At 38.6% G+C, this 14,673-nt stretch overlaps 1 protein-coding gene across 7 annotated transcripts in view; it reads left to right on the top strand.

Annotated features, from left to right (window-relative positions):
• Positions 1-14,673, top strand: part of Cntn4 (contactin 4) — a 993,738-nt gene that overhangs the window by 809,890 nt on the left and 169,175 nt on the right. For all 7 annotated transcript variants that reach the window (NM_053879.2, XM_087655634.1, XM_087655636.1 and 4 more), the window contains 2 exon segments: positions 4,538-4,674; positions 6,370-6,499. In NM_053879.2, coding sequence (NP_446331.1) covers positions 4,538-4,674; positions 6,370-6,499 — 267 coding nt within the window.

Raw genomic sequence — 14,673 nt, forward strand, 5'->3', positions numbered from 1 at the left:
TCTAAGAATCCTTGGTCCTTGTAGAAGTCTTTTTGAAACACTATGAGAGAATACCAGTCATTGTAGTGTGAGTACTAGATGGGAGCACGTCTCAGGTGAACAAAGGTAGAAAAAGGACAGTATCTTGCAGCACAATGTAAGTTGACTTTGCAAAAGTTACTTAAAGGATTTTGCCTACCATGCCCTTTCTCATAGATATTTAAAACCCCAAGGTCTAAGGCCAAAGCTTGCCCTTGTTTCTGTGAGAAATTTCTGGTTTGGGGAAAATGAAGAGAGGCAAATACCTCTGTGAATTGTTTGACCCTTGAGTTCAAATTATATTTGTTTGAAATAGGAATTATTATTGAATAAGAGGCTTGTATGATTCCAGTGGCTGGAATATACAAACCCTGATTTAGGTCATTTCTGGCAGTTATTGAACAAAAGATTGAAATGAAAAGATTGTTCATCTGTCAAAAGTTGAACAGTGTGACAGGGTCAAATCCCTGCACAGCTGTTTAATCTTATATTTGGGACTTGTGGCTTGAGACAAGATTTAGGACTGATTCTTTGCTTCAAATGGGGAGGAATGCAAAAGATCAAAACCGTGATTTCTTTTTTGATATTTTTTTAATTCTGTTTTGTGCGTGAGCTCCAAAAAGAATACTTAGGAATTGTTGGAAAATAACAATTCATGTGGGCATCTGTGAGCATATGAACACATTAAAAACCATCTCTACCAAACAGGTGCTTTTTCCTACAAAGGAAGAATCACTCAATGATATTATATGTGATTCATCCAACATAAATAAGTGGGAATGACTATATGTGTTTTTGGATATTCCATGTTTGTTTTGGTGGGAGAATTGGGCTCCGATGATGGCATGTAGTCTTGGTTTCTGTTGCTTGGGTTCCTGCGCTTGCCTCTCGCCATCAGATTATCTCTAGTGTTACTTTGTTCTGCTATTTCTGACAGTGGCTAGACTGTCCTATAAGCCTGTGTGTCAGGAGTGCTGTAGACCTGTTTTCCTCTCTTTCAGTCAGTTATGGGGACAGTGTGTTCTGCTTTCGGGCGTGTAGTTTTTCCTCTCTACAGGTCTTCAGCTGTTCCTGTGGGCCTGTGTCTTGAGTTCACCAGGCAGCTTTCTTGCAGCAGAAAATTTGGTCTTACCTGTGGTCCCGAGGCTCAAGTTCGCTCATGGGGTGCTGCCCAGGGGCTCTCTGCAGCGGCAGCAACCAGGAAGACCTGTGCCGCCCCTTCCGGGAGCTTCAGTGCACCAGGGTTCCAGATGGTCTTTGGCTTTTTCCTCTGGCGTCCGAGATGTGTGTGCAGGGAGCAGTCTCTTCTGGTTTCCCAGGCTTGTCTGCCTCTCTGAAGGTTTAGCTCTCCCTCCCACGGGATTTGGGTGCAGAGAACTGTTTATCCGGTCTGTTTCCTTCAGGGTCCGGCGGTGTCTCAGGCAGGGGTCCTGCCGCTCCTGGGCCCTCCCCCACGGGAGCCCAGAGGCCTTATACAGTTTCCTCTTGGGCCAGGGATGTGGGCAGGGGTGAGCAGTGTTGGTGGTCTCTTCCGCTCTGCAGCCTCAGGAGTGCCCACCTGACCAGGCGGTTGGGTCTCTCTCTCACCGGGTCTGGGAGCAGAGAGCTGCTGCGGGCCGGGCGACTATATGTGTTTTTGACCTGTAGATCTGCAATTGAAACATTAAAATAAAAACTGTCGCATTCTTTGGCCTTATACGAAAGGGTCATCTGGTGTTTGTGCATGTGTGTGTGTGTGTGTGTGTGTGTACTTACATATGCGCACGTGTGCATGCCTGTGGAAATCAGAGGTACGCCCAAAGTGTCATTCCTTGGGATGCCACACACCTTGAATTTTAAGACAGGACCTCATCAGTTCAGTTTAGCTGTCAAGCTGACTATCCAGTGAACCCCAGAATATACCTGTCTTTGACTTCCTGTGCTGGGATTGCAACTATGTCTCACCATGACCAGCCTGTATATGCGAGGGTGAAACATTGAACTCAGGTCTTCATGCTTATATATCAAGCACTTTACCAGCTAATCTCTCTCCCCTCTTCTAGCCACTCCATTCATCACCTCCCTATGTTCCTGTGCATTTTTTTTACTTCAAGAGGAAAGTATTTAGATCATGTTAATTTGGCTTCTGTGAAGAGATTTCACTTTAGAAGCAAGGAACATACCTGATGACTGTTGTCAAACACCAAATTAGTTCAGTATTAGGCAAATTACTTATGGGTTTCACCTCAGCCTGGACCAATTATCTATTCTGTTGAGCTCCTTGACTCTCTCGCAACCCCATTGTCAGAGAAAGAATGAGCCCACAGAAGTACCTAATTAGGTTGAAATTTGCAAGGTCATTTCAAACTTTTTCAAAGCCTCCCTTTCCTACCCCACCTTCTTTGTGAAGTGGCAAAGTTTGGCTTCCAGAATTCTATAGTTTTGAAAGAATGATCCCAAGTGTTGCAAGAAGTGGGCAACATTAAAGTCTGTCTCTGCATGTGTTTGTAAAGTTTCCTGTTTGAACTTCAACTTGACATTGCTGCATAAGTTACATTTGTCCTTCCTTGTTTTGCTTTGTATTCCTTCCCTCTTTTTCAAAAGTTTCCTCCTGTTACTGTTTCACAGATTTCTGTGGCTTTTTTCTTTGCTTTGTTTCCCCGGACTCCGCAGGGGGTGAATATGCTGCAGGTTGAATGTGTATCTGGCAGGCTAGGCCATTAGTCCTAAAGGAGTTGCTGGCTGGCTTCTCCCAGTAGAGCTCTGGGAAGATATTACCTCTTGAGCTTCCCTTCCCATTAGCAGCTGGATGATAGAGGACAGCAGCCAACTTGCAGCTCTTTCAATGATGCAGGTTATAACCCTTCATTCAAGCTAATGCTTGTTGATGTTGTAACGTTTTTTTGAAGTTGACCCTTTTGGCCTCCCCTCTTAAGCAGCCATGCATCATCTCCATCAGGAGAGCATTTGCAAACTTGTGTTTTGCTCTTTGAAAAACATGGAATTGCTTGTAGATGGAAAAAAGGACACAGCATTGATCAAGGACTTAGAGACCTCTGCTGGTTGGTTAAGTGACTTATCGAGTGTTTTTCTTTTTCTTTTTTTTTTTTGTTTTGTTTTGTTTTGTTTGTTTGTTATCCAGAAGGCAAGATACATAGCTTGGCCTTCCTCTTTGAATTAAATTATCCATGACTTAAAGCTTCACAAAAAGGATAGACTGAGGTCAGATCAGATAAAGACATGTTAAGTGTATTGAATAATATCCCTGATTAATACTAGTGTCAACTCTACTTACTAAGTTAACATCAGGAGTCATTACCCTGTATTACAGGTAACTACGTGTGAACAGATAACTATCCCAATCAATCGCTGTAGTTATCTTTTACAGGAGTTTTAGCAAAGATCCTCTACCAATAAGCATACAATTGTTGATAAGAGCATGAACTATGCTAGGGCAAGAAGTGGTACTTATTAATATATTTGTGGAACATTGGTTAAATATCTATTGAGATCATAGAAAAATAAAACATGCCTTCAAAGGAAGCAGGATAAACATGGTGTAATATGGGTTTGGTGATGATATTCAATATTATGAAATGTGAGAATTAAATGCTTCTTTGAGTTCCATGTGAGATTATGGGCAGACTTGATTTTCTAAAAGAGCTCAGTAAACTCAAGACTCACTAAAAAATATTGACTTTAAGGATCGTACTGCGGTGACTATCATTCTTCCAATATTGGTTCTGCAAATAGTGAATGATAACAATAGTTTAACATGGACAAATAAGGGATACAAAGTTGTCCCTGTAACCTATCGGAATGAAATATGTTAGTAAGGAATGAGAGAAGCTGTTTTAATGAGAGGAAATCTCAGTATAGGAAGGCTTCAGTGAGAGACATTTACCTCACATTATCTTTCCGAAAATAAACAAGTAGCTCTCAGTACTGGTTTGCTTTGCTTCACAATGTCTTCCAAGGGCCAAGGTGCGCTGGTCATCAGCTCCATCCCTATATTGTTCCTGTCTCTATTTCCAAGCATGTTAAACTCTTAACCATTTTCTAATCAATGCAGAAATGAGACTCAGGGACTAGTGTCTGAGAGTGCCCTCTGCACTTTCACCAATGACCAACTGGAAAAGTCTCAGACACTTGGTTGTTTCTTAATGAAAAGGAATCTTAAAAAAGAATAGGTAGAAATTCATGAGGTGATTCAAAGGGGTCCTTGAAATTTTCTCATATTAAAAACAAAACAACAATAATACTTAAGGCACAGGAACAATTTACATCATGGTTAACAAAACTTTTGTAGATTCTGCCTTCACTGAATAAAAACATTCACAATATGGACTAGAAACATGGCGGTCATACAGTCCCCATAAATGTCCTCTCACCCTTTCTAATTGTATGCCACATAGAAAAGTAATTTGATTAAAAGCCCATTTTAATTTTCAATTGCTTAGAATAACAAGAAATTGGCTATACAATGATTATATGTCTCAGTTTTATTTGTTTGTTTTGTTTTGTTTTCGAATGTCTGTAGCTCAACCTAACTGGGTTCAAATAATAAATGATATCCACGTGGCCATGGAAGAGAGTGTCTTCTGGGAATGTAAAGCAAATGGGAGGCCCAAGCCTACCTATAGGTGGCTTAAAAATGGTGACCCACTGTTAACACGGGTAAGTAAATTGATGGTAATTCTGTCTTAATGTAACGTAATGTTTAATGTGGCCTCATTGCTATGGAAACAGAATAATTTCGAGTTTTCTCCAAAATAAGAAACAACTAAATGCCACTAATAGTAGAAAAAGTTGACAAATAGAAATTATAAATAAATCTTGCTAAACTTCTACACCAGACCTTTGTAGCCAACAAATTAACACTTTGGTAGCTTTACAGTAAGAAAGTCACACAGAATGCCTGGAATCTGTAGTTTGAGCAAAGTGATATTTGAGAATCCGATTCAGTAGGGAAATTCTTTATCTCATATAAGGATGGCGGCCATCCAAATTAAATGTGACTCTTAAAATTAAATCAGAGGAACAATTATGTCCAATTTAATTTTCTTTATTTGTGTTATTATAAAATATCAAATGTTACTTGAATTTGGCGTTTTCCTCAGTCCCTACATTGAGAGCCATCTTTTATGCCCAGATTTCTTCCTTGCATAGTATACCTAGGAAAAAGAAAGTACCTGCCATGGGTTACTGGTAGAAAAAAGGAACAATTTCTTTGGACCACCCCATTTCATGGCCCATCTTAGTTCCCTGGAAGACTCCTCCGGTTCATCATTCCCTCTGTTTCAAAAGTCAAACAAATTGCAAGTGTGCAAATTCTCAGGCACTTGGCATTTCCCTCTTTTCATGAAATGTGAGAGAACAAGGATGACTTGACTTCTAATAAAGTACCCATTCAACTGGACAGTTGTCTTTCAGAAGAGAGGAGTTTTTTACTCTAAGGCATTGTGTTCACTGGAGAGGAGTGTGTGTGTGTGTGTGTGTGTGTGTGTGTGTGTGTGTGTGTGTGTAGAGAGAGAGAGAGAGAGAGAAAATCTTTTGTGATGTACAAGTTGATGCTCAAGTTGCATGGCTTCAGCTTGATACATGAGAGTGTACTCTTGTCATATATACCTTCTTTCTTTCTTCATTTGGACTACTACAAGATCATAAGTGTAAATTGACAGCAACCAAGCTTCAGAATATTCATGTATTTTTGAAACATGGTTTCACTAGGTATCTCTGGCTAGCCTAGAACTCACTGTATAGACAGAACTCACTGTATAGACAATCCCATCTATACAATGATCTGTCTGCCTTTGCCTTCTTGGTGCTAAGATTCAAATCATGTGCCACTACCATGCCTGGTAGAATTATAGATACATTTTTTTAGTAAACTCAGCAGATACTGAAAATTGTATATGCCCATATAGAATTATAATCCTATCAGTCCATGAAGGTACAGCTGGTGAGAATCTAAGAGCTCTAAATTCTAAATGATAAATTTGATTCTGTTTCCATCTGTTTCCCCAATTAGCGCAAAACCATTGAGTAAAAACAGCTCTTTGACTTTCAAGGTGAAGTTCACTTATTTCCAGAGCCTATTCATCTGAATGACTTCACTATTAAATCAACACAGATGCAAAAGAATCCTACAATTTAAATTCCATTTACCAACTGATATGCTGCTGGTTCCATTTGCCATCTGACCTGGCACAGATTTATTTGACAAATAAGCAGATCATGTTAATGTAAATTGCTTACATGATTACTATTTTCCTCCCATTAGGCCCTCTTGACATAACATGTAACAAAATTGCCTTAAGTTCTCAGATGTGGAAGGTCACTATTTTTTAATACTCCTCTTTTCCTTCACAGGAGAGAATACAGATCGAGCAAGGAACACTCAACATAACAATAGTGAATCTCTCAGATGCCGGCATGTACCAGTGTGTGGCAGAGAATAAACATGGAGTTATCTATGCCAGCGCTGAACTTAGTGTAATAGGTGAGTCCTTCTAGTGGAAAGAAGAAAAGAAGAAAATCTCTTAAAAGTCATATAAGTAGTAAGCAAATTTGCGAACCACAAATGTTCACTCCTCGAGAATGTATAATGAGATCTGTAGGTTTGAAGACAGTTTAGAAACAACTCATAAGCCTCCAAGGAACAGGAAGAGGCCACGTTCAAAATGGACCTTTCCTGATGCTTACAGCAGCTAACATGGCTCCTATGGCATTTGTTTTTTAATGCCTCTACAGACTACATCGTTTTTACTGGTTATTTTATTTATTTAATTTGAAATGCTGTCCCCCTTCCAAGTTTCCCCTCCGCAAACCACCTGTCCTACCCCACCTCCTCTGCCTAAATAAGGGTGCTCCCTACCCACCCGCTCCCACATCACTGCCCTAGCATACCCCTATGCTGGCACATCCAGCCTCCACAAGACCAAGGGCTTCCCCTCCCATTGATTCCAGATAAGGCCATCCTCTGCTACATATGCAGCTGGAGCCATGGGTGCCTCCATGTGTACCCTTTGGTTAGTGGTTAAGTCTCTGGGAGTTCTTGAGGCATCCCATTAGTTGATATTGTTGTTCTTCCTGTAGGATTTCAATACCCTTCAGCTCCTTCAATTGAACAGAGTTTCTGAAATAAATCTGCTGTGATCATTCTGATTTGGTACAACTTCAGCTTGGAGAGAATAGAGCCGACATTGATTGGAAAGGCTTATTTGAATAACTGGAAAACTGACTATTGTTCTTCCATATTTGAACTTTCCAGACTGTGCACTGATGGTCTGCTGATGTGCTGTGTCTTCCCTTCATTACTGACTTCTCCTATTTACATATCTACCATCCTATCTTCCTTTGTTTTGCCTTTAATTCTTAGTTACTTGATTCCCCAATCGATTTTCTGAGACAGTCTTTCAACTCCTTTATTCCTTTATTCCTTAGTACCCACATTTATTCTTACACTCATCCAGTGCCTACCACATGCCAACTGTGTTCTTCAGCTATGCATTTGATGCTATGGATAGAGTTTTTTCTCAGGTCAGTGGAGCACACTGTTCCTGCTTTCAGGGATTTCAGTCCTGTTCTCTAAGCATCAAGATGACTTCCTCAGGAAGTCACAAGCCCTGTGCCAGGATTTCTTCCATTACTGATTTTTGAACTGTCCTTTACCTTTAATCTCATTAATAACAGAGGCCAGGAGTATATTTGACTGTGATATGATCATATATTTTTCTTTCTCATTGCATTTTAATCTTCGCGTGGCATCAAAGTTCATAACTGTATCCTCAGAGCTGAATGAATAATTAAGTACATGGTAGGTACTCAATAAATACTGAATGAATATGGATGATAAGTAAATGAAAGAGTCAAGATATCATTTTAGGAAACAGATTTATAGTCAGTAAATAAATGGTTAATCTAGTCTATAGTAGGTTTTCTTTTTTAAATCAAGGAAAGCAACTTGCATGTATCCCATAAAAAGTTCTTAAATTTAACTATTACTAATAGAAAGGTAATAGTATAGGTCTAAATGCACCAAAATACACTAAATTCTTTCATCAGCATCCCTTAATTTGGAAGGTCTAAGCAATAGGTCTTGACTGAACCATAATAGACAGAATATGAAGAAAATCACACACGAGTAATTCACATACCTTACAGCTTTTCTAGTTTCTAAATCCTGACTCTCCCCTTACAAGGCTCTCCTCCATGCCTAGCATGTAGATCTTGCATAGGAAGTACACAATCTCAAATTGACTAACTTCTAACTTATGCAAAAGAAGGAAGGAAGGAAGACAAGTTCTCCACAGCTGCTCCTCTTGCCAAAGTCTTTAGATTTGGTGAGAATCCTGTCAAAGGCCTAAGTTTCTATGACTTCCGGGAGCCACACGGATTGTGCACAGCATGCCTCAGAAAAGATCATGAGTGCGTCATTTTCCTGTCATAACTGTCTTCCTAAATCATTACCTTATAATACCATTACATGTGATGTTAGGACTTCAAATCAAGATTTCTGAAGGCGCGGACAACTTCAGGTCAGAGCCTAGAGAGTGAAGGTGAAAGATCCCTAGAAATAGGTATCTGTCCTTACTGTAGCTGCAGTTACCATGAGGACCACAGTGTGTCCCAGTAAAGTCACAGGCCAAACTACCATTGAAAACCGATTGCTAGCAGCTGAAGGACAGTTTGGCTGATGAACTGGATTGGACAGCTGAGCCTTGCACAAGATGGATTGGAAATTCAGACAGAAAGACCAAGAGTGTACCAGGCAGAGCAAAGTGGCCTGAAGTCAGAAAGAACCTGACATGATTTCCTGTAAATATAGAACTCTGAATACTTTCCAGAAAAATCAATTCATGTGACTAAAGCACATATAGACAAAATTTAGCTCAAGACATAAAGATGAAATCATATTAATGACTAATTGCAGAAACTCTGAAATGACAGATTTGAAAGCCCCAAACCTCTTGAGCCCATTTTTCTTTCCAAACCTGTCACATTATATATTTTGAGTTAATGTAAGGGAATTTGTGTGTTGACTGTGTAGTTCCCCAGTCTTACTCAAGGGATAAGACATTTGCCCTTTGAAAATTCAACACAGATTTATATTGCTTAACTGCAATAAACTATGATAGATTTTTACTACAGAAGAGACTTTGTTCCTCACAAAAAAAAATAATAATAATACTCTGACTCTTTGGGCTTCCGTAGCGTATTTCTTATTACTTGTATTAGTATTGTGAGACTAAACTGAAAAAAAAAAAAACCAGAAAGAGAATTGAAATTATATACTTTTCATTAGGAAAGAAAAAAGTATATTGTTTTCAACTATTGATACAATATTAGGATTCTTCAGTGCAGAAGAGGAGATTCCCTTTAATGCTTGATAATAGCCTTAATGTCATGAATAAGAGATGTCTAGGAAGTATGTACTTAATAGGCTTTTCCCATGGTCTCGCTTTATGCATTCCATGTGGATATTTAATGTGTTTGTAACGTGTCTATTTCTAATGGGTTGAAACTGCTAAATAATTAATGGAAGTATTAGGTGCATGGCTCACAGGGCCTGGTGAGAGTTTTACCTTGAGGTCAGTGCATTAACATTGCGTAGAGATGTCCTGGTTTTTAATTGGCCAATTATAAGTTACCTTTTTAAAAAAATTTCCTAAGGGAACCCTTACCCAAATATTTTAAACTTTTAAAATTACAGTTTCCTTTATTCTTTTTTTGGTATCATATGTGACTCGGGTCAAAAGTTTTGGAGGCAAGTATCTTTACCCACTGAGCCATTTTTCCAATCCTCCAAGTCTTTGTTTCCTTTATTATTTTACATCATGGATGCAATTCTTTTAGTGGTTACAATCCCTGGGACTCCTTAGTGAGCTACATATAACCCCTGAATGATAAGCATAACTCCACTCCTTTATTCCTATAAATACATTAGAATTAAAGTGACTACAACCCTGAAATTACTGGAAAACTTGCTTGTTAAATAAATCAGTTTAAAACTAATGGCTGACCCCATAGGAAGCAGCAGTCTCAACCAACCCTGACTCCAGAAAGCTCCCGGAGACTGAGTCTCCAACCAGGAGCATACACAGACTGGGCAGAGGCCCCTTGCACATATATAGTAGAGGTCTGTCTTATCAGGACTCAGTGGGAGAAGATGTGCTTAATCCTGGAGAGACTTGAGGCTGCTGGGAATGGGGAGAACCCTTTCAGAGGCAAGGAAGAGGAGGAATGGGATGAGGAACTGTGGGAAGGGGATGTGAGGTGCAATGTAAATAAAATCGTAATAATAAAAAAATCTCTGTATAATCCACCCCCCAAAATAAGCTTAATGACAACTGTTTAAATCACATATTTTCTTATATAAAATGTAGCCATCCTAATGTAACATTTCTACTCGTGTTCACAAAGTGTCAGTGTTGCTCAATGAGTCAACAAATGTGAAATTCTCTGTTGTGTTTGATACAGAATGTTTATGCAATACAGATATTTATGATATAGAAGATGTCTGAATTCATAGAGCAGAGGTTTGATCATATAGCTATTAAGCAGTAAGGGGGTGCTCTCCAGCCCCAGTTCCTAAGATGAGAGGAGTTGACAAGAAGAAACAGTGAGCAGAAATAAAGAAGGCTTCATTAAAGTCCGCTAGCCCAGGTGAAATACAGAGGGGAGATTTTTGAAAGACAAATCAAACCTCACAGTTATTTTTACCTCAAGGCAGGGATGCTGGTTTTATTTAAGTACACATTTCAGTTAGCCCCTAGACTATCCCATTGGTGGCAGAGCTGAGGTCCTAGGTGAGAGATACTAGGAGATAGGGTAAAGAATGAAGCAAATCTCCCAAAGTCAGTTTTCCAGAGAGGAGAATAGCTTAGAGGTGTCAAATGCCCAACATTCATAGCAGTTGAGGCCAGAAAACAGAGAACACGATGCCTGAATACTTTGTCCAGTCCTCATGGACTATAAAGGGCAGTATAATTATTGTACTAGAGAATCTTTGCTTTGTTTGGTCAAATAAGAGAAAGTGGATTGACTCTTTGAATATGACAGGAATTTTGCAGGATTTAAATGAAACAGAAGCTGCCCCTGTCCTGAAGATTTTTTTTTAACTGTTACATAAAATGTATGCTGGCAGCCACTACTGGAGTATATCTCAAGGAAATTCCATTGCCCTGATTGGGAGAGGACATCTGACCCTAGCAGGACACTCAAGCAACATCAAGTAACCAATGAACCAATTAAAGTGAGGTGCAGGGTTGAGCAATTATCCAGTTAATTTGGCATTTATCCAGATGATTGGCTTCCAAATTAGAAAACCATTAAAGCTAAACTAAAAGTTATTTCAGAGGGACTTTCACAAGTGCCTATCTGCATCTCAGTCTGACTTCTCAACTGCCTCGTTGAGCCACAATAACAAAATAATCAAATGGAGGAGTGTGTGCAGTATCTAATGAGAGGACCAGTGTCTTTCTTAGCCAAATGCAACTGTCTAGATAGAAACTCTACCATTACAAAGAGGCAAGGCAAATGCTTTGATCTCAGAATCAAAGTTTATATATTTAGAAAGTTACTGAGTCCACATTTGCTGTTACCTCATCTCCCCGTGAAAACCAGGGAATCTCATGTAAACACTTTTGTCAAACCTGAAAGTGTTTATAACAACGTAAGAGGGGAGTCACTCTTCCTAACTCTTTTCAGACCAAAAATGTGTATATAGCCTCAAAATCAATAGTCCATATATTTTGTAATTATCAGATTTCACTACAAATTGTAATAAATCTAGAGGCTCTTTCTTCTGATTCTGTACTATGTGCATGTCAAGTAATTCTATTTCTACCTAGAACCAGGCAATATTCCTTACAACCATCTGAATGTGATTCTAATGAGGACCAAAGTTTTCAACCTATGTTCTTACTGGTCAGGTACAAATACCGTAGAATTTTGCCTACAGTCTCAGTTCTCAAACTTTACTGTGAACTAAAATTATCTAGATAAAATTCCATCAAAATATAGTTGCACCCTTCCTTCAAAATTTCTGGATAGTACTTCTGAGATGAGACTGAAAATTCACATTTCTAACAAGGAAGCAGGTCTTGCCGACATTTCTGATCAATAATATCCTTTTAATTCTGGACATAAGCATTCTCTTTCTCTTTAAATGTTGAATATATTCTACCTGGGAAATCTCTGGTTAGGTTCAGCCTGCCATATCAAAGTTGCCTGTATAAGAGCAGTATCATGGATTGCTGCCATAGTTCCATGATCTGAGTTGCCAGGACACTGGTAGAATGATTGGACCAGTTACCATGTAAAGGCTGAGCAAAGGTGTACTATAAAATTCCTTAAAGACTACCAAAGGAAGACAAAATAATCTCAGAGGTATGTATTATAATTTCTCATAGCCAAAGAAAGGCCATGGTTAAAATGTGAATGAATCATTTTAATTCATGTGAGTGTGGCTACTGTATATTGTCTTATTAACAGACTCTCTGCATCATGATAGAACTGCTGTGAAAGCATTATCTGCCCTCTCTCACAATCCATGCAAACGCCATTCTTTTGACCATAAGGAAGTACATTGGCTTTAATAGGACTTAGAAAAAGTGTTCATTTTTTCAAGTAACATTTTAAATCACATGAAAGGCAACAGCAACTCTTCCCTTGCTCGTATTACCAGGGAAACATGGGGGGGGGGGGTGAGCATCCAAAGCTGACAATGAGGTGGGGGGATGCCTCCTCAATGGCCTCTAAGGTTGCTATTAGCTATCTAGCTACCTAACACAATGAATGTCTTCCCAGTCTAGTCTTTAGTGATATAAGTCATGTTAAATTAGACTAGACATGTTCATACTAATTACTCATTAAGAGTCAGTTCCTGTCTATCCATCCATGCCACCAACATCTATCTAAGCATTAAATGGAGTTATCGGAAAAATAATTCCTACTTCTACATTTACTTCAAGACAGTTGGGAATATGGAAGATACATTCAATATAGTGACTATTTGTGATTTGACTGAAGGGAAGGAGGTTGCCATTGCCGAAGGAAATGATGTCTCTATTTTCCTTAAATCTAAATGCTGACAGAAACACGGCTTTGGAAATAAGACTTCACAGTCATCTGTACGGTGAACACTAGGGGCATCCTACCAGTACAGCTGCCAGATGGCTCAGAAAAAGACAAAGCCACTCTCAAAGACACACTCTGGGAGTTACTTAGCCGGAACTGCAAACCTCTGTAGGAAAATACAAAAATATAGGCTACTTGGCAGAACAACTTAAGTATCTAAAATCCAGCTCTAAAAACTTAAGAGATTTATCAACTACCAGAAAAAACACCATTCAAATTAACCATAATTTCAATTCATAATGATTAAGATAACAAAATTAAACTGAAGTGAAGAATGGGGAAAATACAATAATTGTGGAAACAGAAGATGAAGAAAAAGAGAACAAATTCTCGAAGTGAAGAAAAGTTGAAGTGATTGAATTGAAAACTTTCACAGCCAACTTAGCCAAGAAGAATAATCAGTAATTCAGAGACCAAACATTGGAGATTCTGAAGGCAAAGGAGCAAAGCTCACAGAAAGTGGAAAAGCATAAGAAATTTGTGTGACAGAATCCTATAGAACTATATGCATATTCTGAAATACGAAAAATGAAAGTAAAGTATTAAATATCAACTTTGAATGAATGGTGGCTGAAATGGTGGTGGGAAGAGAAATGTGTGTAAAGATCCAAGAAGTTCAAAATCCCCCTAGAGAGACTCCAAAGAGACACACACTTAGACTAATGATAATTAAAATGTCCAAAGGCAGGAAGGGGAAAAGAGTGTGCATACAGCAAGAAAAGGTGACAGATCTCCTGTGGGAGGGAGATTCTGTTAAATGGTTAGTAGACTTCTCAGGATGAATTTTGCCACCCACTGGGAATAGGTTGATCTAATGAAAATTCTGGGAAAAATACTTCCAACTGAAAACACATAAGAAAACTTTCATTTAAAAATGAAAGAGAAATTAATACCTACCCAGGTGAAAAAAATCAAAAGTTCATCATTAAGAGAACTGCACGTCAATAAACACTAAAGGATCTCTTCTGAATTAAGATGAATGAAATAATGAAATAGAAATCTCAATCAAACTACCATGTAGAGATATATGATTACATGAACACAGTCTTTTAATACCCAAATATCAGTGCAAATGTCACATTTACATCTGGGAAAAATATATATGGACAAATTATAACTATAAATTTGAACATATGTTCTTAAAAATAACTTATCGCATCAGCAGCATAGGTAAAGGTGGTGGGATGCTAAGCACAAATATGTAAGTATATCAAATTCATACATATGGTATATGTACAAAGTCAGGGGAAAAACATGCCACCAGATGACCGAGAAAATGCAGAAGAATATATAAAGAAAATGGGGCAAAAGATAAAGAACAAGCAAGAGAAACACAAAACAGCAATTTTAGCTCCTTCTCCATCAATAACTATCTCCAATATAAAATGAATTAGATATACATTTAAAAGACAGATTGGCTGAATGGATTTTAAAATATGGAAACTATATGCTACCTTTAAGAAATTGTGTATGGAGGCTGGAGAGTTGCTAAGTGGTTAAGAGCACTTGTTGCTCTTGTAGAGAAATGGGGTT

This window comes from Rattus norvegicus, chromosome 4 (genome assembly GCF_021556685.1).
Source record: "Rattus norvegicus strain SHRSP/BbbUtx chromosome 4, alternate assembly SHRSP_T2T, whole genome shotgun sequence".
Classification (NCBI taxonomy): Eukaryota; Metazoa; Chordata; class Mammalia; order Rodentia; family Muridae; genus Rattus; species Rattus norvegicus.